Source organism: Lingula anatina, chromosome 4, assembly GCF_051362555.1.
Source record: "Lingula anatina isolate TDL-2025a chromosome 4, LinAna3.0, whole genome shotgun sequence".
In the NCBI taxonomy this organism is placed as follows: domain Eukaryota; kingdom Metazoa; phylum Brachiopoda; class Lingulata; order Lingulida; family Lingulidae; genus Lingula; species Lingula anatina.
The window spans coordinates 9,683,620-9,707,275 of record NC_141770.1 but is presented as its reverse complement, the minus strand read 5'-3'; the positions used below and the strand labels follow the sequence as shown (position 1 = coordinate 9,707,275).

Genomic DNA, 23,656 nt, shown 5'->3' with positions numbered 1-23,656 from the left:
CTCTCTCTCTCTCTCTCTCTCTCTCTCTCTCTCTCTCTATATATATATATATATATGGAATATAATGATATGCCCCAAGTTAAAACACCAGTAGGCCTATGTTATAATAGAAGTCGTCCTTTGTGCTTTTTACATTCACCAAACAAACATGTGATAAGCGGGCAATACATAATTTAATAATCTTACAGAAGAAAAATATGCTGAATGTTCGGGTTCGCATTTGCATCAAAGTAAAACGTATCTCCTCTTCTACTCTGTACTAGAGACTGGCTCTCTGTGAGATGAAGTACAAATCAGTGGCGGACCCCCCCCCCCCCCCCCCCCACTTCGGTTTTTGAAAAAAATATCACACCAATATTCCCCTCTTGAAATAAGAATTTTGACAAGATAAATCATAGTTTTTAACCGTACCAAAGGGCACTGTTTGCTTTCCAAAACACCATTTTTTCGGGGCCGTTGAAAGGGGCAATTGTCGGCTTCCCATCCGAGGCTTGGACTTCCGGACCCCACCTTATTCAAATAATCCTGGATCCGCCCCTGACTAAGCTGACTTAACCATGTAATAAATTTACCATCGGTCACGAGACGGTGAAGTGTATATGATATACAAGAGTGCAAATAATATAATAGCAGTAGGCCTATCTGATTTTGTAATCTAAACCACGACGGGTGCATGCGTGCGTGAAGTGTGTCCACCCGCGGAACGAGTCGGTCCTCAATTTTCTACAGCCTACAGGCCCTATATGTGCACTGCGTTGTCGCCCCACCTGACAACGTGAAAGGTAAGCATTGTCAGTTGTTTGAATGAACGCTGTTTGTGCACCCTCATTGCGCCTTTAAAGGTTTGTAAGTAAAATACGTGGAAGGCACACGGTTATGTGAAGGCCTTGAGTGGGCGATTTGCTGCAGGTACCGAGCTTGGACAATCTTGAACTTCGTTCATCAGTATGTATATAACAAGCACAGTAGAAGTACATGTTGTAAACGTTGCATATATTCCATACTGCTTGTGTTTACAATACAAACATACAGGTAGTGCATGATTGGATTCGTGGTGCACGTCTTTTTTATTCTTTTAGAAAACGAAGATCGATCCAAGTGCTTGGGCGTTTTTATAAGGGTCCAGTTATCAAACCAGGTAGACCTACAGGTACAAGTCACAAGGTGTTGACAACCTCCCATTAAGGATCCTCCAGGTAGACTTAACAACAGGTGTGCCTCCGACAACAAGCTTCGAGCCTGACAGTGACAGAGCAACCATGTACAGAGGTAACACTGCATAAGCATATTAATTATAAATACGTTAATATTGTATCGGTATATCCATGCAAATATAGAAAGCAGAGCTATGCTCATTGCACCATTTAGCAACACCTAACTACCTTCAGGTCGACAGTTTTCTTTGTAATTGCTGCTACACTAAAACTTCAGTAGTACAGAGAATTATGAGAAACGGAATTTGGTGGTACTCTTAGAATTTATAATTGCATGTGGCTTTTTCTTTAGAATACATCAACTGGTTTTGGAGTAGTGTGTATCGTCATTATGGTGGCGCAGGACGCAGACAGCCAGCTGAGCCTACCAGTAGACATCGTTGTAGTAATGTCCATGTATACGGACCAACAGCCACAACAGGAGTTGCAGGTACATACTAGTAAATACAATATTTTCCCCACCAGCTGAAACAAGTGAACTAATCAATGTGTGTATTGTAAATAGCCATTTATTTATGACATGTTAGATAGACGCGCTAAACAACTACTGAATCATTTATTTTCCACACCCGTATTTATATTCTGGATATGCATACTGCAACATATATTTTATAGTCTTGGTTCTGCTGTTTGTGGTTACTAGGTAGTCAAATTGCCATGGAACGTCACTCTGCAAATAGTAACTGAGTCAATTTGTTTTGCGTTTTTTGCAGCCTTAATGCATATAGTCAACAATGCCCACAAAAATGTATTGTACCCAGAATATAAAGAGCAAAATAACGTCTCTAATTATATTCATTGAAACGTCAGGTAATAAATCGAACTTATATCAGCACTTGTAATGCCCCTGAAATAAAAATTTTAAAGTCTGTACTCAGATGTCCTCAAAGAGCTGTAAAAATAAGTACAGCAATAAAGCATGTATGGTATCCCAGTGCATTTGTTATTGATTTGTGTGTCGCTTAAAGCCTCTGAGTAAACAGCAAAACTAACAACAAAAGATCTGAACAATAAGGTTTGGTGAAGCCACTGGTAACCATTCAAATACAACAATGACAGTCTGAGTGCATGCATAAAGATATTTGTTATGACTTGGGTCACCTACCTCAGGAGAGTTGAATGTAGGATAACATCTAGTGAATAATCAGTTAAGTGAACCCAGTCGGGACTCCAGTAGTTACAGACTAACTTTCCTGTTATGAGACATACTTAAGTGAGCTTTGTGGCATTTTGAAACAGTTTTCTGTACGTGCTGGAGGAAGAAGACTGTTATTTTAATATACCATGGGTTGTGGAACAAGTAAGGGAGATACAGAGAATGGACCTCAGCCAGAAAGGGCCAACATTGGTGGTGTTAACGCCAATAACGCTAACGCCAGGTCCACCAACAGGGGCACCTATGGAGTTGGGCGTTGGGCGGCCGACACTCCAGCTAGTAACCCAGCTGGCACAACCAATGGTGCCCCAGCCAGACCAGCTGGTCCAGTAGCTAGTAAACCAGAGACAGGTACAGGTAAAGGTATAGAACAGTAGCTATAGTAAACCAGAGACAGGTACAGGTACAGGTATAGAACAGTAGTTATAGTAAACCAGAGACAGGTACAGGTATAGAACAGTAGCTAGTAAACCAGAGACAGGTACAGGTATAGAACAGTAGCTATAGTAAACCAGAGACAGGTACAGGTATAGAACAGTAGCTATAGTAAACCAGAGACAGGTACAGGTATAGAACAGTAGCTATAGTAAACCAGAGACAGGTACAGGTATAGAACAGTAGCTATAGTAAACCAGAGACAGGTACAGGTATAGAACAGTAGCTATAGTAAGCCAGAGACAGGTAAAGGTATAGAACAGTAGCTATAGTAAACCAGAGACAGGTACAGGTATAGAACAGTAGCTATAGTAAACCAGAGACAGGTACAGGTATAGAACAGTAGCTATAGTAAACCAGAGACAGGTAAAGGTATAGAACAGTAGCTAGTAAACCAGAGACAGGTACAGGTATAGAACAGTAGCTATAGTAAACCAGAGACAGGTAAAGGTATAGAACAGTAGCTATAGTAAGCCAGAGACAGGTACAGGTATAGAACAGTAGCTAGTAAACCAGAGACAGGTACAGGTATAGAACAGTAGCTATAGTAAGCCAGATACAGGTACAGGTATTAGAACAGTAGCTATAGTAAGCCAGATACAGGTACAGGTATTAGAACAGTAGTTAGTAAACCAGAGACAGGTACAGGTATAGAACAGTAGCTAAAGTAAGCCGGAGACAGGTACAGGTATAGAACAGACCCCCCCCCCCCCTGTTGAAATTGCTGACTACAGGAATTCATTCAGCTGAAGATGTGCATGATGAGATGCATGTACTGGAATATTCTCTATTTAAAATTTAGTACTTGAACAAGACATTTTCCATTTTCAGGACTGTCTGTCATTTTGCTGCAGAGGAATTGAAAAGAAATAATTCGAAGTGAAAAAAATTATTTTATGTGTCAGCTTATAAAGAAAATTTTCAGCTGAAGTAGTGTTTCTTACAAATGAATAGATCAAAGCTTCTTTACCTGTTTTTACTGTAATTTTTAGGCAAAATGCCTAGTAAACCTAAATACAATGGGTATGTAAAGAAAAATATTTCAGTATTGTAACATGCCCTTACTGCAATAATAAATGTGAATTAAAGGAAAAGATTTTAAAATAGTGGAGAGTGCAGGGAGTTGATACGACCTGTTTGTCTTTTTTAAAGCGTAGTAAATACATTTTTTCCAGCATTCAAATAGATTTACATGTATTTATATACTACCCATATATAGGGTAAGGCAAGTGCCGGTTCATAACTACCTCTTTCTTTCTCTATAGGAACAATATGTTTATGAAATGTTGTAAATATTTATAACCAAGACTTTTGGAATAAAATTACTTGCTAGGTTTTACAATTATGTGTGTGGGTGTGGGCGAAAACGAGAGTCACCCTATTGAACGTAGGTTGGGAACTGATAGATGAAAAAAATTTTAAATAAACTTTGTCATGGGCGTAACTAGGCATACGCACGGATGCACTGTGCGTACAATTTTTTGAGCCAATCATGATATTATTCTCTATAAATTTAGTGTATTTTTCACGAAAAATAATCGAAAATCCTCTTCGATTGCAAGTTAGAGTCACCTGAATGTACAAATCTTCTGTATGAATCGTATACGCACCATTGTTCTGACGCCCCCCGTCTCGTTTGCTTTCACAGAACTGAGGTAAATAAACAATTTTAGCTACCTCCAGAAGTCCTATCTTCCTTTGCCTCTTAATTGGAGGTTTGAATGCCCTTCAACTCTCAGGTAGCCTTTGTCTTAAGTGTGTCGAATGCACACTCGCTGGCGAGATTTATCTCAGATAAAAATCTACCTGTGTTATTTTCAAAGAGCAGCTCCAGCAGACCTGGGGACACTAGATAAAATCTGGACAACGGGCTTTATCAGGAGCCAGAGAAACAAAAAAATATTTCCTGCAAAGCTCTAAAGAATTTTGACACGGACTTGACCCAGCTTAACCCTCTAAACTAACAGGGTGATATGGGCATTTTCACAAACAAACAGAGCTTTATCCTGTAATATAATTGTTTGATTTTGGATGATACCATATATAAGTTCAACTTTTAGAAGATTCATCATTAAGCTGACCATGCAGGGCCGTAGCCTGAGCAAAATGCCAGGGGGGGGGGGGGGGGGCAGTAAGCGGAGACGAGGGGGCGAAGCCCCCGAGGGGGGAGGGGGGGGCCCCCCTCCCACGGTGTGGAAAATTTTTAAAAACTGTATGTATAATACTGCATTCTGGTGCATTTTAAATGTTATTTATTAGTCAATCAGAAGTCAGAAATTGTGGGTTCATTTTGTCATAAGTACAGTCATTTTTTCCACACAACACGGAGGGTGAGCTTTTTGGCATAAACTGAGTTGGCTAAAAACAGTACACCTTTGTAAACAGATTGTTGAATGATTGTCTAGTGGCCATGAGTGCCTTTTCTCACATAATTGATACAAACTTTGTAATTTTTTTTTTACCTTTGCGATCATTTTTTTGCACCCCAATTTCCAGGGGGGGGGGGGGGGCAGCTGCCCCCCCAGCCCCCCGGAGGCTACGGCCCTGCCATGGATAGCAAGAAGGTGTAAGAATCCTACAACGATCAACTGTTCTTAAGATTATATTCTGACAACTCGGGATAACCGCAACAAACCACATCGAACAAAGGTGCCTCACCGTTATTTAGAATTTAGCTTGATACAAGCGGGCATAATTTGCATATGTTTTCAAAGTTTGTGTCAGTAAGCCCCTAGTTCAATAAATATACCATTCTAAGCAAGGCTTTTTTCAGCGAGCCCTCCAGCTGCCAATTGAACGGCCGCTGTCATCACTGGACGGCCTATGTTTTCAAATTTAGAAGGCTGGATGGCTTACGATTAAAAAAGTCTTGACTTGTCGGGGCAGCTGTGGACGTCGTATGAAAATCCATTGCAGTAATTTGACGTATGAATATTATACTACTTTGTAGTGCACGCTGTTTTTCAGTCACGACGTAACTACTACCTAAAGCTTACAAAACACAATAAAATGTTTCCATTGACTTTAAAATATATAATGCAGAAGTGACAAGAATGATCTACATTCGGTACAAAACACGTGTAGGCCCTAAATGAAATATGACCTAACTTGCCGCCAAATTATGAAAGGGGACACCTTTCGGATCTTTATACGTATGGCACCTGACAAAGCTAATACATAACAAAGGCAATTTTTATATCTTCGGCGAGAGATTGTTCGGAATCCGAAAGAGACGAGAAGGCAATTTTCATATTTGTTCAAGAGACTTCGTTAACCGAGGATCGGGAACAAGAGATAGTTACCGACCGCAGCGAGATGAGAAGCCAATTTTCGTATCTTCAGCAGGAGATCGAGCATGATCTGAGCGAAAAGAGAAAGCAATTTTCTCATTCGTTCAATGGACTTCGTTCGCAGAAGATCATCAGCCAGAGATCGTTCGCGATCCGAGCGAGACGAGAAGGCAATTTTTATATTCATACAAGGGCGTTCTTTCGTGGAAGAGCGTGACGGGAGATCGGTATCAATTATTTTTAACCCACTTTCCCAATGAAATTTATTATTAAAAAAAGATTCCATTAATTTTTACCCCACCCCCACCCCCGCTCACGGCTTTTGGAAAAGTTTGAGGCCCTGAAATTTTGAAGTAAGATACAGATGGCAATTATGTATGGCCTGTACCCCAATCCCGGAAAAAGCGTTGGTTCTGGGTGAAATAATTTACTGGAACTTAATTATATTGAGGGAATATTTTAAACTTTAAGTAATGATTTTATAAACGGTGAAAACTAAGCTATTATATTTGGCACATATAATTTAAACTGCCCTTCATCTTTTGCGTAAGTCGATCTACATTTAGCTATACCTGGGAATTTTAAAATTCTGTGCGTACAATTTTAAAAGGTCTGGTTACGCCCCTGTTTGTTACAATGACTTAACACATAATTATAGAAGGTAGGGCTTATTTGGATAAGTACTATATGTCTGTAGCAATAATATAATTTTTTTCTTTTATAAACATCTCAGATCCTGTAAAAAACATGAAAAAAATGATAGCCCAATGAAATTCTTCACAGATGAAACTGTTTATGTGTTTTGATTTGTTTTATTTTTTAGAAAGAGCCCCAGTGGAGATTGAAAAAGAGGTGACCACAGTCAAGTGCAAGGACATCGACTTCAAAATAGACCAGAATTCAAAGGAGCACCACACTGATCAATACGAGGCAACCAAAACCTGGCTGGGTGTAAACGCTGAACCACAGAAGCCATGGTTCATTGTCAGGAGAGGTCAAGACTTTGTCATTGATCTCTGTATGGATGGAAAATTTGACAAAGACAACCACGATGTGAAGTTGACCTTTGAATTTGGTGAGGAGAAAAAGTTATTATTATTCTCTAATTATCTTGGTACTTAAACTTATGACTTATGTTCTTGAGGTTTTTTTTTTTTTTTTTTTTTTTTTTTTTTGTGACCATTAAATCAGAATGATATATTATTGAATGAAAACCATTACAACGTGGTAAAAAAGTAAACTGATTCCAAAAGAAAGCTAAACATGTTCAAGGTTTTTATTGAGTTTTTAACAACCAATAAACAGGAGAAATAAATAAAAAAACTATTTCACCAAATTTCAGTGCTGTACATGTATTCTTATAGAGTTTGATGATGACAGTTTTTTCTATACGATTATTGTAGGAGCAAACCCCAAGCCAGGAGAAGAAACACTAGTTTCCTTCAAAGTATCAGCCAAAGATAAACCCAAGGCTTGGGGAGCTGAAATTCTCTCTGTCACTGGAAATGACCAAAGTACAGTCTCGGTCAGCGTTGCCACACCACCCAATTGTAAGGTTGGAAAATGGACCTTGAACGTGGACACCATTGTGAAAAAGAAAGATGGAACTGTGGAAGTTCTGCGCTACGCTCATCCCAACAAAGTCTATATACTGTTTAACCCATGGTGTGAAGGTATGTCAAAATGTAAACTGTGATTTTGGTGCACAACTTATTTATGCCAATGTGTTGGTAGTGTATTTTCACAGAGCATATCTCCTTTAGAATCTCAGATTTGATAGATTTAATAAAACTTTAAATGTACATGTACTAGAGCAGTTCTTAGATATAAATGAGTAAACAGATGACTCTTGAGTGGTAATTTAAGAATGACTGAGTGAGGGATTACATGATGAGCTGAATGAACAAAAATAAAAAGATATTCACTGCAGTAATGATAACCACAACTGTCTTTTTTTCTCCCACTGTCTTTTTTTGTGGATATTTGAACTATTTGGAAACTTAAACAATTCCCTACATCATTGTGTCTGCCAATGATAATTTTATGAAAAGCCTAATTTTTAACTTGCTTAAAACTTATAATTTTGTCTGATATAAAGTTTTAACAGGTGTCCTTTTGTTAGCTGTTCATTCTGCATCCTTAATGTGCAGTAGTGAAAATCAAATATGTAACTTTAAGACCCCATTCCCATAGATTTTAAATTGATCTATCCCTGTGGGGAGTCTCACTAGATTACTGTCAGCTTAGCCGGCTTAAGCATCTGCCCCACCTACTAAAAGCTGTAAGGGAGTAATTAACTTGCCCGCTCGACTGACAGCTATTTAGCGTGAACCCCCAGGGAGTTAGGTCGATCTAGTTGGATCGATCTAATCTCTGGGAATGGGGTCTAAGACAAGTTTTATAAGTGCCTTTCAAATTGTTGATTGCAGTGAAGAGGTTATAATTATTGAATTACACACCCTCCATCAATTCTAAGTGTTCAACTATGTTTTGTAAACAGACGATCAAGTGTACATGCCAGAAAAGGACCATCGTGAAGAGTATGTTCTGGCTGAAACAGGAAGGATTTATACTGGAAGTAAGAAAAAAATCAGATATAGACCATGGAACTTTGGACAGGTATGCATTCTTCTTGTATTTTTCTGTGTACACATATGTATTTAGTACATGTGATTTCTACTAGTGGTTAAAAGATAGTGAAATTGTAATTTTGGGACGGAGGCTCTGGATTACAGAATAAACGTCTTCATGTATAAACAGCAGACCTGAGGATGTTATGGCTCTTGAAAATGTTTGAAATGTATCTTTATATTATTGTGCATGTGTTGGTTTGTAGACAGGTACATTCCATGTAGATTATCATAAGTGGGGATTGAGCACATGCAGTCATGTCCTTTCTTTTTGCCTTCATTGTTTCTCTTTGAAAAATGTATTTCATATTATCTATAGTCACTTTATTAATTTCAGTTTGAAGACTTTGTGTTGGACTGTTGTCTCTCCTTGTTGGATAATTGCGGCCTGGCCCCCAGTGCTAGGGGTAACCCTGTGCAAATTGTCAGAAAGATTTCAGCTATTGTAAGTAAATTTCAATTTAAAAAATATATATATATATATATAATATAATTTTAAATATTATTATTAAAATACCTTATGGATTTGACCACCAGCTTAAATAATGAATATCAATCCTGCTCCAAATTATGAATGCATGCATTTAAATTTCAGTTATTTCAGCTTTTGAGATTGACTTACATTGGTAGGAATAATGGTAAAATATTAATTATTGGAAAATCTGGTGGATAATGGCCTACGTACTGCTCTTTATCTTTACTGTATAAAAACTAAAAAAAAAACTCACTTTTGGTCTTTTCATGTATGATGTTTGTGAATAACTTTCACTGTGGCACTAACTTGAGTCGGCATATGTCAACTCCTTAAAAATGAGTCCATTATTATCCTCCGTGAAATTCAGAATTTTAGGAATGTTTATGCATTGCTGGTATCTGATTAATTTGATTTGGAAATGAACATTGAAAAACCAGAAAAATGGGCTGCTACTGAATAACCTGAAACTTGACAGGCAAACTTTCAGCCTAAATTAATGGCAAACACTTACCCTGAGTATACTGTAGAAGAAACTGCAACTTAACTGTATGGCAGGGTGTCAGATTAGAAGGTGAACTTACACTCAAATATGACGACTTGACGAATGTGAATTGAAGAATTAAGGCAGAGTTAAAATATAATACAATCATAATGCAACATTAGCTAAATTATAAATCAATAGTTATTTTTAGTTATTTTTAAGGCTACAGTATTTCATTCCATAAATTTAGGTTCATGTGTTGGTTTTTTTTGGACATGACAATACACCAATGAATATGATTTACATTTAATTTGGTAAAAAAAGCACTGATTCATTTTTTTCAGGTGAATGCCCCTGATGATAATGGAGTGCTGGTTGGTAACTGGTCTGGGAATTATGAAGGTGGCACTCGCCCCACTAAGTGGGCTGGTAGTGTGGCCATTCTGTTAGAATACTGCAAGACAAAGAAACCTGTTCAGTTTGGGCAGTGCTGGGTGTTCTCTGGAGTTGTGACAACAGGTATCTTCTCTCTCTCTCTCTCTCTCTCTCTCTCTCTCTCTCTCTGAGTCCATTCTGAACAGATGATCCTTGGATCTACTGATCCACGGATCAAATATGGCTGACCCAGCATGAAAGCAATTAAGACTGCTTTAATTCCCATAATTTTCTCTCCACCTCCACGCGACCATCCATGCAGGAGCCTAACAATTAAACCTCAGAGCCATGATTCATAATCTGTTTAATGATGCATGTGGAGGGAGGAGGGGAGAACATCAGCAGATATGATCAGTCAGTTCTGCTCTTAAGTAGGTCGGCCATATTTGATCCGCGGATCTGTTAGTTGGCAAATCAACTTGTTCTGAATGCACTCAGTTTCTATTTGGGGATTAAGCAGCAAGCTTTCAAGTGGGTCTGCAGACTTGTTAGTCCACAGATCGTCTTGTTCTGAATGCACAGTTTAAGACACAAAGTCACTAAGTTATTAAAATACCTTTTACCCTAGGCTTTTTCTTTTTATACATTAATTATGATAATTATTTTATTTTCACATCTGACATTTTGATGACTTTATTTGATTTTTATGAGCTCTGATGTTATGTGTGTGTGTGTGTGTGTGTGTGTGTGTGTGTGTGTGTGTGTGTGTATTAGCTGAATAAATCATTATTATAATTATGTTATGTTACTCTCTCTCTCTCATGGACAGTAATTTTATTTTCAATTTGCATTTTTTTTCTTACAGTTTGTCGTTGTCTTGGAATACCTTGCAGATCCGTCACCAATTTTAGCTCAGCACATGACACTGATGGTAACATCACCTTATCAGCATACATGGATGCAGAAGGCGAATACATAGACAGTTGGTGTAGTGATTCTCTCTGGTAAGTGAAAAGGTATCTGCATTTAGATATGCATATTAATATTACATGATTTTAATTGATATGGTATGATATAATATATAGATGTTATGATAAATCTGTTGTTTAATGTATTATATCTGTCTGAAATGAGTAAAAATTTTATAGGAACTTCCACGTGTGGAATGATGTCTGGATGTGTCGCCCTAAACTTCCCCCTGGACATGACGGTTGGCAGGCTATTGATGCTACTCCACAGGAACTCAGTGATGGTAGGTACACTGGCACATATTACAAATCCAAATGTTCTCATTTTTCATTGTTACACCCAACTCAACCAAATATTTAAATCCTGGTTCATTGTCACACCTAACACATCCAAATATTTAAATCCTGGTTCATTGTTACATGTAAAACATCCAAATTTTTACATCCTGGTTCCTTGTCACACATAACACAACCAAATATTCACATCCTGGTTTATTATCAAACCTAACACATCATGGAAACCCAATCTGATTTAACACACTTAGTCTATAAAACCTTTTCATTTCATTCAATATTTCCTGAAATCCAACAGACCAACTAAAGATATTTCACTTTGAGCAGGAATGTACCTACGTCAAAGAAATCACGTATTACAAATCCAAATGTTCACATCATGGTTCATTGTCACACCTAACACAATCAAATTTTCTCATCCTGGTTCATTGTCACATCAAACACAATCAAATATTCTCATCCTGGTTCATTGTCACACACAACACAACCAAATATATATATTCACATCCTGGTTTATTGTCTGCCGAACACATCATGAAAATCCCATCTCACTTAGCACACTATAAAACCTTTCATTTTACTTAATATTTCCTGAAATCCAACAGACCAATTTAAGATATTTCACTTTGAGCAGGAGTGTACCTGTTGCAAAGCATTTTTTTTTCATTTCATGCTGTATTGGTTCCCATTGTTTCAGGTGTGTACTGTGCAGGCCCTTGCTCCCTGAATGCTATCAAGGCAGGTCAGGTGTACCTGCCTTATGATGGGCCGTTCATCTTTGCTGAAGTCAATGGAGACAAAGTGATTTATCAACAACAAGAGGATACTTCTTGGGCTGTTCAGAAAATTTATAAAGAGCTGTGAGTCTTAATTTCTTTAATATGTTCTGCAATAATCATCACGCAATAGCAGTCTGTACTGTTCTACATATCCCGACAGTGGTCTTGTTTTTAAAGGGACATCAGTCACTTAACATTTTTTCCTTATCTGTTTAAATAAACATTTTCATGTTATGTAATAATGCTGCGGCATAAAAAAATATATCCAATGAATTTGTACCTTGAGCTACAGGTAAAGACGTAATGGCTGTATTTTGGTGGTGGGAGGGGGGGGCACTGTAAAATAAATTTCAAGCATTATCTTCCTCTTACCAGTGAACAGCGATCAACACCCTTTCAATGCCTACATCACCACAACAATAAGTTCTGCTATCTGGTGCTGGGAAAATTCCTTCAAAGGTTTAAACTTCTGATTTTCTCAATAAACAGAAAAAATTAAATGCAATTTAATGGTTATTGGAAGTTCCTCGTTATTAGGGGCTCATATCACCTGAAGGAAACAAATGAAACCCAGATGCTGGAACCAGATTGTGGTTTTACATGTATCACTCACACTGTAGTGTTCAACCTTGCCAATTTTCATGATAATATCTTACGTAAAGTTATGTTGGAAACAGATAAGTATATATATATATATCAAAGCATCAAAATTGGTCACATTATAACCACAGAAATGTGACAGGTGGTGAATAATGCAACAAAAAATGGTTAATGTGCTCTAAAAGTCATATTTGTATTCCAACAATATTAAATACGAATGGGAAAAAACTATTTTGCCAAATATAGGCACTAATAAAACATATACCAAACCCCGTTAATATATAGCAACCAGAACAATTTTAATTTAACCATTAAAATGGTTAACCTGGGTCTTAACTTACCGTAAGACCAAAAGGTTGATGTACTTCATATATTAGAGGATGTTGACCCTTAATTGTTTGCAAAAGGTTTTAACCTTAAAAGAGCAATGTTTTCTTTTTTGTACTTAGAATATTTGTCACCCTCAATCATGCCCACCCCATGCAAATACAATCTCACACACACACACACACACAGACACACACACACACAGTGTCATACACACATTTACTCATCAGTTACAGCTTTTGTTATGCAAGATCATGCTATAGCAGCATATTACAATGAATATAAAGCCCATATTTCCCACAATTAACTGAAACATTTGCTCAGAAATCTTAGCATTAAATATCGGCCTTACCTGTGATTTTTTTTCAGAGTTGGGTATAAGATATGCACAAAGAAAGTTCTTTCTCCAGACATGGAAGATATTACCCCTCTCTATAAATTCTCAGAAGGTAAGCTTGACAACTTGTGAAAGGGTGGGGGTGGGGGGGGGGGGGGGGGGGGGGGGAGAAAGGAAAAGGATACACATCCCAGAAACAGACCTAAAAATTTGAAGTAGACTGATTTAAAAATGATCTTGATACATTCTTGGAGCAAATTGAAAACAGTGGACTAACAAATCTGCAGATCAAATATGGGGCTTTGCAAGTATTCCTTGTTTATCTTGAAAACTAGCAGAGATACACGTGTATAGTTACTGTTGAACTTGAATAGTAGGTCATATTTTGGCAATCCTACTGTGATACCTTGAATTTTACCTTTCAAATACGTTCTATTGTTTCCAACTATACAAAATGCAATATAATCCATCTACGTACCTACCAATTAACAGAATAAGCAAAGCACACGCTTCAAGCCATGCTTTGTCCCTTTTTTATGCAGTTATGAATTACATGATGATAATGGTTTAAAGTTTAAAACTGTCATGATAGTACTTTTTATATTGACTGTGTGATTTTTCTGTATTGATAATATAATTATGTTGCACATTTAAGGCACAGATGAGGAGAGAGCTGCTCTCAAGGTAGCTGTTTCTTATACAAATGTCTATTCCGGACTGAATATAGATTACCACGGACACCTTGAGAACAACGAAAATCAGGTATCTTTGAAGGATAAAGTAAAATTGTTTTAAGTCAAGTCTGTCATAGATTAACAGACATAAAGAAAAAAAATTTAAATTTTCTGAAATTTCAACAATTTTCCTTGAACACTAAGGCATATAATGTAACCATAAAAATAAAATTATTAAAATCATCAAAATTTGAATTATTTTAATCTGAGTTACCAAATTATTTTTATACATTGAATTAAACAGGCATTAACCCTGACATTAAGTACACCAAATGTTTTTTCAGTTGTCTTAAAAATAAGAGAAGAACTTCATAGAGCAATGGTCATGAAAATGGATAAGTTTGAAGCAAAAAATTGATGATATTTGTACTGTAAAAATTGTTTTAAATTATATAGTTTATAATTTCTGTTGAAATTGGGATTTTTTAAACCTACAGCATAAAATTAGAATGTCCCAATCAGAGAGAGCATTTTTTTTCATGGTGACAACCAGTCATGCCTCTCTGTCAGAAGAAATATGGAAACAAATTCAGGTTATAAATTAGTGTCAAATTTATATGTTTCTAAAACTTAAAACATATGGGCCTCAGCTAAAAAAACTTTATATATGAATAAATTGCTAGACTTAAAGATACTCTGGAAGCTGTACTGGAGATGGAAGCTAGCAATTTTGGATGAGGTTGTCCAAAATAATATATCTTCAAAAAAAAAAAGGTTAATATATATAAATCTTTATTTTCTCAGCAGTTTTTGATAAAATATACTTTAGTGATAATATGAGAAAATTGCTGGTGATAATATGAGAAAATTGTTGAAGTTTTCAGGAAGCTTAATAGATAATAACATGTTCTTTGTCTTTATCAACATTGCTAAAGTCAATGAAACACTTTCATAATTGCTTATCTTTCTTGCCAAAAGTCCATATCCTTTTATTTTTATTTTTGAGTGCATGAGGATACGTAAGATAATTTCAACTAAATATTGCCTCCAAATGTAAATATTTGGCCTTTAAGTTGCAATCTTTTTCCTTTTAATTTCTTTTTAGGATATTACATTTTTAATGTACGAACGTGATTCCATTGTGGTTGGGGAAGATTTTGATATAGATCTGATAGTGTCAAATCAGAGCACTGAACAACGTACACTCAATGTCTCGCTGGGAGCTACTGTGGTCTATTACACTGGTGTTTACAAGAAGAATGTTGCCACAGATAATTTTCACATAGTGCTGGCACCGGGAGAGAAAGGTGAATGTGAATATTTTGAATAGATCAGGCCTTATGAACAGGTTTATTTAGGTGTTTATTAACACTACCCACAGATCTTTTAGCACTAATGCCCATATTAACCACACAACCCACAAATTTACCAGCACTACTAGAGCGGATAAATGTTAGTGCAAGGTCTCGCTTTGTTGGTGCTAAATAATTGTACAGTGCATTGATTATTATGGGTGTTAGTGCTTAAAGATCTGCAGGTAGTGTTAGTAAACACCTAATCTGTTTATAAGGCCTGTAGATTGAAAATTGCATACTCTAAATACAAAATATTTACAAAGGGCATGTACATTCATCTACCTAGCAGGTGGGTTATAGGTACAAACTTTCAGAAGCAGCTTTCAGCTTTCTGAGCCTTATAATAATTTGTGTAATAATAATAATAATAATATAAAAACTTAGAGAGGGCTAAACATTCAATCTCTTTCATAATCCCATTTCCATCTTTTCATTCTCTTCCAGAAAAAAAAGTGAGTATAACTGTGAGTCCAGCTGATTATTTGGACCATCTTGCTGACCAGACTCAAATGAAGGCCAGGTGTAAAGTCAGAGTGGAGGAAACTAACCAAATCTTCGTCGAAGAGGACGATTTTGATCTGACAGTCCCTGACTTGGAGTTTGAATATGTTGGGGTAGGATGAGCTGTTCTTTATTTTATTTGATTAGTTCTGTCAGCATATTTATTCCATTTTCTTTTATTCACTTAATTTAATTAGATTTAAAGTGGGGTTATTTTGTTTTATGCTAATTGAAATATATTACAAAACTACAGGAGCAATGTTTATGAAATGGTTTCGATTAAGAAGCAATTTAATGGCATTTATTCATTATTTCAAGATAAGTTGTATATCAAGCTACTATGTATAATATTTATGCATTTATTACAGCTGTGTTGTCACAATTTTTTTTCATTAAATAATGTCTTGATGACACGTCAATTTAGGGTGACAAAAATGACCTCCATGTTGGCCAACCATTCCAACTGAAGTTTGGCTTCACCAATCCTCTTCCTAAACCTCTTACCCAGTGTATGTTTATTGTGGAAGGACCTGGACTCCAGAAAGCCATGGAGTATAAAATCAGGTAAGTGATGTGATATACAGGGTGTTCCTTCAAAAATGACCTATTTTACTTTCCATTTCAATATAAAATAGGTTGTTTTTTTATGGACCACCCTGTACATGTAAGTCCTAGTTGGTCAATTTATTTCCGTTACTCAGAGAAACATACTTATTTTTTTTACTTAAACCCAACTGATGTTGTAAGAAATCTCAAATCAACATTTTAAGTAGTCACTTTATATTTTACTCTTTTATTTGTTATAATTTCTTTGGTGGTGGTGGGAGAGCAGACATGCTGAAACTGTCGGTCCGATCAGTCATGACCGGCAAATTAAATTTGTCTGGACCGGTAAAAAATTGGACTTGGTTGGTCCAAAAGACTGAAAAGAGTTTTAAGAGCTGCAATTTTGAATTTACAGCCATCATTCGGCACACTTCACTAATAAAATTGTATAGGACCCAAAGCGTGTTTTCCCTTCCATTTCAAACCTATCACATTCACAAACAAAATAAGCTACCCTAATAATACTGGTAGTATCTAACTCAAACGAATAGGGTGATTTTTGGTCCGACAAAAATCCATTCGGTCCGGCAAATTTTTCAGTACTGCTGGTCCAAATGTCCGACCATTCTGAATAGTTTTCAGCATGTCTGGGAGAGAGGTGTTACATAATTGCGTATGATTGTAATGACTTTTATTAGAATGTACTAAGTTTTCATTGATGTGCATTAAATTAGAATGATAATGTTTTACCCTGCCCTCTGGCATGGTACATGCAGAATGGCCTGATGTGATGGGAAACTGGGGAACTGGCCTGATGTGATGGGAAACTGGGGAACTGGCCTGATGTGGTGGGAAACTGGGGAGCTGGCCTGATGTGATGGGAAACTGGGGAACTGGCCTGATGTGATGGGAAACTGGGGAACTGGCCTGATGTGGTGGGAAACTGGGGAGCTGGCCTGATGTGATGGGAAACTGGGGAACTGGCCTGATGTGATGGGAAACTGGGGAACTGGCCTGATGTGATGCCCCTAGCAAATACCTTAAGGGGGGTGGGTGGGTAGTGGAACATTTTTTTAAGTCTGCAAGAGAAAGCCCAATTTTGTAAACCAGAAAATGGTTGCTGTTTATTGGATGATAAAAAAATATGGAGTTAGTTTATTGATCAATTTTGATTTATGTTGTAACTAAGACTTTTGTCTTTCCAGGGATGTTCCACCTGGTGAGAAAGCTGAGCAGACAGTGACCTTGACCCCAAAGACCCCAGGTGAGAAGAACATCATCATCAGCTTCGACTGTCAGGAACCATGTGATGTCAATGGAATAGATTCAGTTTATATTGAAGAGTAGCTGTCATTTGACCTCCAATTGCTTGTCGATTCAAAAAAGATATTATGCTTTCTGCTTGCAAAATAAAACTATATGAAAAGTAGGAATTTTTACCTGCTCATGGCAATTTCAAAAGAATTTTGATATCTTAGATATTCTGTACATGCAATTTGTCTTTTCATAGATGTTTTAGCCAGATTAAGTCAGCCAGAGTTTCAGAGACCTGATGGTGCCTTTCCTGTATACAGATCAGCATAATTTCATCTGCATCTTCAGGAAGAGAAAAGTCATCATCAGTTCTCTAGAATTTGAGCTGAATTAACATGTGTAAATAAGATAAGTTAGTTGCTTTTTTTGTTGATATATACTAATAAGACATTTAGGTATCAATGCAGTGCAAGATTTTTCCTGCAAAAAAAAAACATATTTATTATATAAATATGTATATTTTATAAGTTATTTTCCTGTGTAGTTTCTCTGACTAACAACCATTTGACATGTGTAAAACACATAAATTATTTTTTTGTTGATATATACTGATTAGACATTTAAGGCACCCATACAGTGCAAGATTTTCCTGAAAAAATGGCTAATTTTCCTGGGTGTTTTTTTCTGACTAGCCAACCTTTAAACATGTGTAAATAACATAATTGCTTTTTTGTTGATATATATATATATATATATATATCGATTAGACATTTAAGTGCAAGATTTTCCTGCAAAAAAACATATTTTACTTATTTTCCAGGTTATTTTTCTCCTTTGATTCTCCCTTTCTGACACTTATGACTCTTTTACAATCTGGGAAAATTAAAGTTAGGGTTTTTCAAAATCCAACATCATTTTGCGCACAGACCTTATGGTTTTGCAAGCTTCGAAAGTGAGTCAAAACTGCTGAAAGGTCACAGGCGAGATATGTTAGGAGATGAATTAGATTATTTTCAACAAAAAAATAAATGTGGTATTTGTTTAAAGGCAGCAAAAGGTGGTGTGTGATTAAAATTTTGCATTTTATCCCTGTTAGATCAAAAGTCATTTTATTTTGTACACTTTATGAACTTCCTCTTGAAAACATACTCCTATTACTCAACTTCCAAAAATTGTGCAACATGTAAATCATTTGTGTGTATAGAAAATGTAAAATCTACACCTCAGAATAATTTTTAAAGAAAAATGCCAGAAAACCTACTTATCTGACAATATAGTCATTATTATTATTATATTTAACATGTGATGTTACTTGGTGTGATCATCACTGAAATCCCAGTGCAAAGTCTTTAAAAGGAAATTGAGAAAACTGAATTATTAGGTACTGGAAGTCTGTGAAACAAATGTTGAATCTTATGTATCTCATATCTCTTTTTTTCTCATTAAGAACTTATTTCCTCAGTCTTCTTACAAGCAATATTTACATTCTCTCTGTGATTCTTATTTATCATTAAAGCACATTTTAGTGAATTTTGGGATAAAAAACTGCTTAACATGTACATAATTTCATAATTGCTTATAAATGTTATACATTTATTCCATGTATTTTATAACTTTTAAGGGTGTGGTATTTGCGATATAATAATCAGATAAATAAATTTTTCTACGAGTCTTTAACAAGTTTCACTTTTCATCCAACATCAGTGGAACATGCAGTATTTTAAGCCTGTATTTTGGAAATTCACTGAGTATTTCTTATCTATAGACTAAGCTAAATGTAAAAAAAATATCATTCAATGGAACAGATACATACACCCTTTTTAACTGTTCACTTCAACTAGAAAAGTGTAATTTTGATTAAAAATATATTTTTAGACCATTTACATTTAAATGTTTATATATAGTTGTTTGTCAGAATTTTCTGCTCTTCATGGGGGCATGCTATTATTTTATATGGAATAGATTAATAAAGCAATGTTACATAATAACAATGTTTTTATTTGGTCTAAATGTCATGAAATGTAGACTATACAGCAAAGAAAGATATCTTTAGAAAAATTATAGTCATCATGATTAAAATCAATAGATGCAGCATCATTGATTGATTGTTATTCCAAATTTTGTTGTTGTCATTTTCGGATATTGAATTAAATACACAAATAATCAACTCATTTCACGCGAAAAGAATATCCTCGTGCGCTCCCCCCTCCCCTCATATACACACACAAAATGAATAATTAAAATATAAATGAATAAAAATATGGGATCGACTTGCAGAAGATATCGAAAAGTGACTTAAATATAGACAAATTCTTTAAATTATTTTACTCAGTTTTAATATGTGTGTTTTATTCGTGCATAGACAGTTTAAGTATTGACTCTGTAGTGTTTACTTCTGGAAAATTACCTATGGGTGTAACAAACAAGACCATTCAATAAACGTGTGAAACTTTAACGTTTTCCTTTGTTTCAAGAAGCATAAAAAAGAAAGAAAGAAAAATCCAACAACCTTACGGTTACGCTGTATTGAAAGATTGAATGAAAATCAGGTCCTAAAGTTATATCACAATCCCGCCCCAGTTCGTTCATTCGATCTGTGAAATATCAAGTATGTTGACCTTGAAAACGCGTTTTTATTTTTATTTATATATTTTTGTTGTGTGCGCGTGTGTCATTATGACTTTATCAACCCCTAATCCTCTTTTCGAGATGGAGACTTAGTTATTGTGCCTTCTCATAAAACAGACTATAATTTAAACCGAGGCGTCCGCACGGAAAAAGGCGATCTCTTCATTATTATGTAAATCAGGTGAGGGGTTTGATGAGATGTGCTCTGAAAGGACCAAGGTCAGTAGAAGATGGAGAAGAAAGATGTCCCATGCCATATTGCTGCTACTGCCACACGAAGGCCGAAAAGATGGCACTAAAACCTACAGCAGTATCTCGTGAGTTCAGTACACATGATAGAAAATGTATTGTACACGTGGCATTTCTTAGTTTTGCATTGACAATATTTATCCGAAATGGCACACTCTACGCATAATCACCATGAGTACACCTCACTGACGTGAAGGATACTTTCTCTTAGCATGATTCCTTCAGTGCCTTTTGGGCACCCTTTTGTTTCTGATAACATTACCTTTCCATGAGGGTTCAATATGAATATATATATATATATATATATATATATATATATAGGCCCTATATATATTTGCATAATTTTTAAAGCTTGCGATTTGTTAATCATAACGCAAAGACACAAATTGCTGTTATGAACATACTCTGTTTTATGAGATCTGTAGACATAGTTTCATGAATGTGAATTCGTTCCTTTTATTCCAGTGACTCTAAGTAACGTTTACGAAGATACCAAGAGCGTCCTACTCAGAGACACGTTCCATGTTCGACATGTACAGGCCCACACCCACATGTGCCAAGTTCGCCTCCTATGCCGACGTTTGTCTGCTCGTTAATTTGCAGGGACGACGTTTAGTATGTCAAGTAACGTTTGTTTTTGGTTGTGACATTCTGTTCCAAAAAGTATATCAAATTAAAAGTCGAATAAATGAGCTTTTATTCACGAAATATTAAATCCATACTAAGCGTCCGCCCTGCATGTTGCTGGTTTGCTTCTTTTGGTTATTGTATGTTATTATATCGTAGTACAGTGCTCTATCTGATCATGGTGTTATGAGGGCAATTTATGTATATTTTTGGGTCTGGGTTGATACCTGTCCCTTTTTGAACCTGGAACGTTAGATTAGAAGTCCGCATTTTTAACAGAAAAATGTCTGTATAAAAATGATGAAGTGATTGTTTTAAAATTATTATATATTAATTTTATAGAAGAGAAATGTTTTTGATTTGTCACTGAAAATATGTGTGGGCAAATCTGCAACTTCTCGCTGTGACCTTGAACATTCTGAATGATATTGATTTCTGGGAGGGAAAGATATTTCAAACCCATTGCGTAATATGCATATGAGAAACTTAATTACACTTATCGCGTGTTCAGTCTCAAAGAGGAAGAGATGAAAATCTACAAAAGACATTGATAATAAAACGTATAACGCCTTAGAAATCCCAACAATATGTTACGGGCAAAATGTGCCCACGTTACTGCAGATTTGACCACACTATAACGATCTTTTATCAGTTATGAATATGGGGCTGTGAATAAACTTCCTCTGGTTCTCGATGTTTTCAGTGCTGGGCGGGGATCAAATGTCTGTTTTCTGAAACAAAGTTAAATCATGGTGTGGGGTAAAGATTGCCATCCGAAATAAACTTAATTTAATATTGCATTAGTAGTAGAATGGAGATATTTGTTGCGTATATGATAAGAGAACTGTTCCTATAGTTGGCTACAAAAAATTCCCAGGATTGTGGTTTAGTACTTGTATCACAAAACAGAATTGTCGAAAAACAAAAATGGGAAATGGACTTCATTTAGATATTGCCTGTCCATTAAATTGTTTCTGTAGGACTGACAATAATCATAGCCTTTTGCAAATATATTTTCAAAATGACATGAGCTGCCGCAAAGCCCAAATTATGAGTATTCTGAAAGGATTCAGTGGGTTTTCAAACCGTCAACTTTTTTCAATTTTTCTTAAAAATATAGTGAACAATTGATAATTCTTGATTATAATCTAAAGGTTTTTTTAAAATTAGATTATTGGATTTATTATTTTATCTGTTACACTTAAGTCCATTCAAACAGTTTGTACAGTAATTTATTTAACAATATTACGAGATTTTCATCTAAAATGTTATTTCTAAGTATTTTGTTCCTCCAAATGGCGAATTTGATATTCTACCAAAGTGTATGTAAACCTTAATGCTTTGTTTGGTTTGAGTTTTTAAAGTGAAAAATATGCCTTAAGTGTGCAGAGGAGCGTTTTAATTAAAGCTATTATATATTATTATACATTTAATTTTTTCGGGACCAAGGGGTGATTGAGAAAAACAGGCTTGGTCAGATATCAGTCCTGCATGTCCATGTTGTGTTATTTTGTCATCACTGAACACCGAGAACCAGAGTTTATTTTAGGTGAATGTGAAAAGTCACTACATGCACGTACTCCGATTTTTGCGTAACCTTTTCAGTTTTGTTTGTATGTTATTCTGAATTTGGCTAAGACTTGGATAATCTTGTAAACGCCTATGTCTTTATGTCGCTCCTGATCCAAATGCTTTGCAAATGTAAATTTTCATCCACAATTACGCCAAATGTGATATTAATTTTCGGATTTAGTCTAAAAAGTAATAATAATACCGATTGCCAAACAACCAGGAATCTTACAAACTTAAAAAATAAATGGCTATTGTTCAATTTGGTGTCCAAACATCAACAAGACGACATAGGACAAGGTGTGCTTACATGCGCGTGTGCAGTTATGTACGAATGAAACAGCAGATTATATGTATTTGTAACAGTGTTACAACCTCTTAATTTGGACGGATATGTTTCTGATTGAATTCGATGAAGACAATACACTAATGTCCAATTTGTTACAAAATCCATTTTGTGTTTGATCATTTCTTGCCAAAGCCTTTCAGAATGTTGTTTTTGAGCTTTTTTTTCGTAAATCAAAGGATTTTGTCTTTGAGTAACACTGTTCAAAATGCATAAAATTTTGTTTTATTTCATTTACAGATATATATACTTTTTTCTGTTTGTTAAATCTAAATGTATGTTAATTTAGAGCACAATTGTTATATTTTCATTATTTTTGTTAAAAATTTAAAGTTGTAAATAATTCATTTTGACAATAATAATTTTACAAATGCTTTACTTCGTTCAAAACTTGCAAAATTTCAATTCTAGTTACCCAAGCTCACCTCGAACCCTCGACCACTTGCTTAATATTCTGCCTTCTTACCCACTAAGCCAGTGACTCGTCTTGCTTTCATTCTGATCGTCTGACCCTTTTGACGCGGTCTAAATTACTTATTTGGATTT

General features: G+C 35.7%; 1 protein-coding gene and 1 long non-coding RNA gene across 6 annotated transcripts; both read left to right on the top strand.

Annotated features, from left to right (window-relative positions):
- The first annotated feature begins 579 nt into the window (after positions 1-579).
- On the top strand, positions 580-19,790 carry LOC106153168 (hemocyte protein-glutamine gamma-glutamyltransferase). 5 transcript variants are annotated; one of them, XM_087010517.1, is made up of 17 exons: positions 580-782; positions 1,080-1,269; positions 1,507-1,644; positions 6,919-7,170; positions 7,499-7,768; positions 8,596-8,714; positions 9,063-9,170; positions 10,026-10,200; positions 10,922-11,060; positions 11,205-11,308; positions 12,016-12,178; positions 13,394-13,473; positions 14,017-14,123; positions 15,141-15,342; positions 15,835-16,004; positions 16,316-16,455; positions 17,643-19,790. In XM_087010517.1, the coding sequence occupies exons 2-17, from the start codon at positions 1,260-1,262 to the stop codon at positions 17,782-17,784; spliced, it is 2,319 nt and encodes a 772-aa protein (XP_086866643.1). In that variant the 5' UTR covers positions 580-782; positions 1,080-1,259; the 3' UTR covers positions 17,785-19,790. The 5 variants fall into 5 exon arrangements, with proteins under 5 accessions (XP_086866643.1, XP_086866644.1, XP_086866642.1 ...); XM_087010518.1 differs by having other exon boundaries at positions 771-909; XM_087010516.1 differs by lacking the exon at positions 580-782 and adding an exon at positions 795-945.
- Positions 19,791-20,464: 674 nt separating this feature from the next.
- Positions 20,465-23,213, top strand: LOC147762257 (uncharacterized). Its single transcript, XR_015334183.1, has 2 exons — positions 20,465-20,636; positions 21,034-23,213. It is a non-coding gene; the product is annotated as an uncharacterized LOC147762257 (long non-coding RNA).
- Positions 23,214-23,656: the final 443 nt, after the last annotated feature.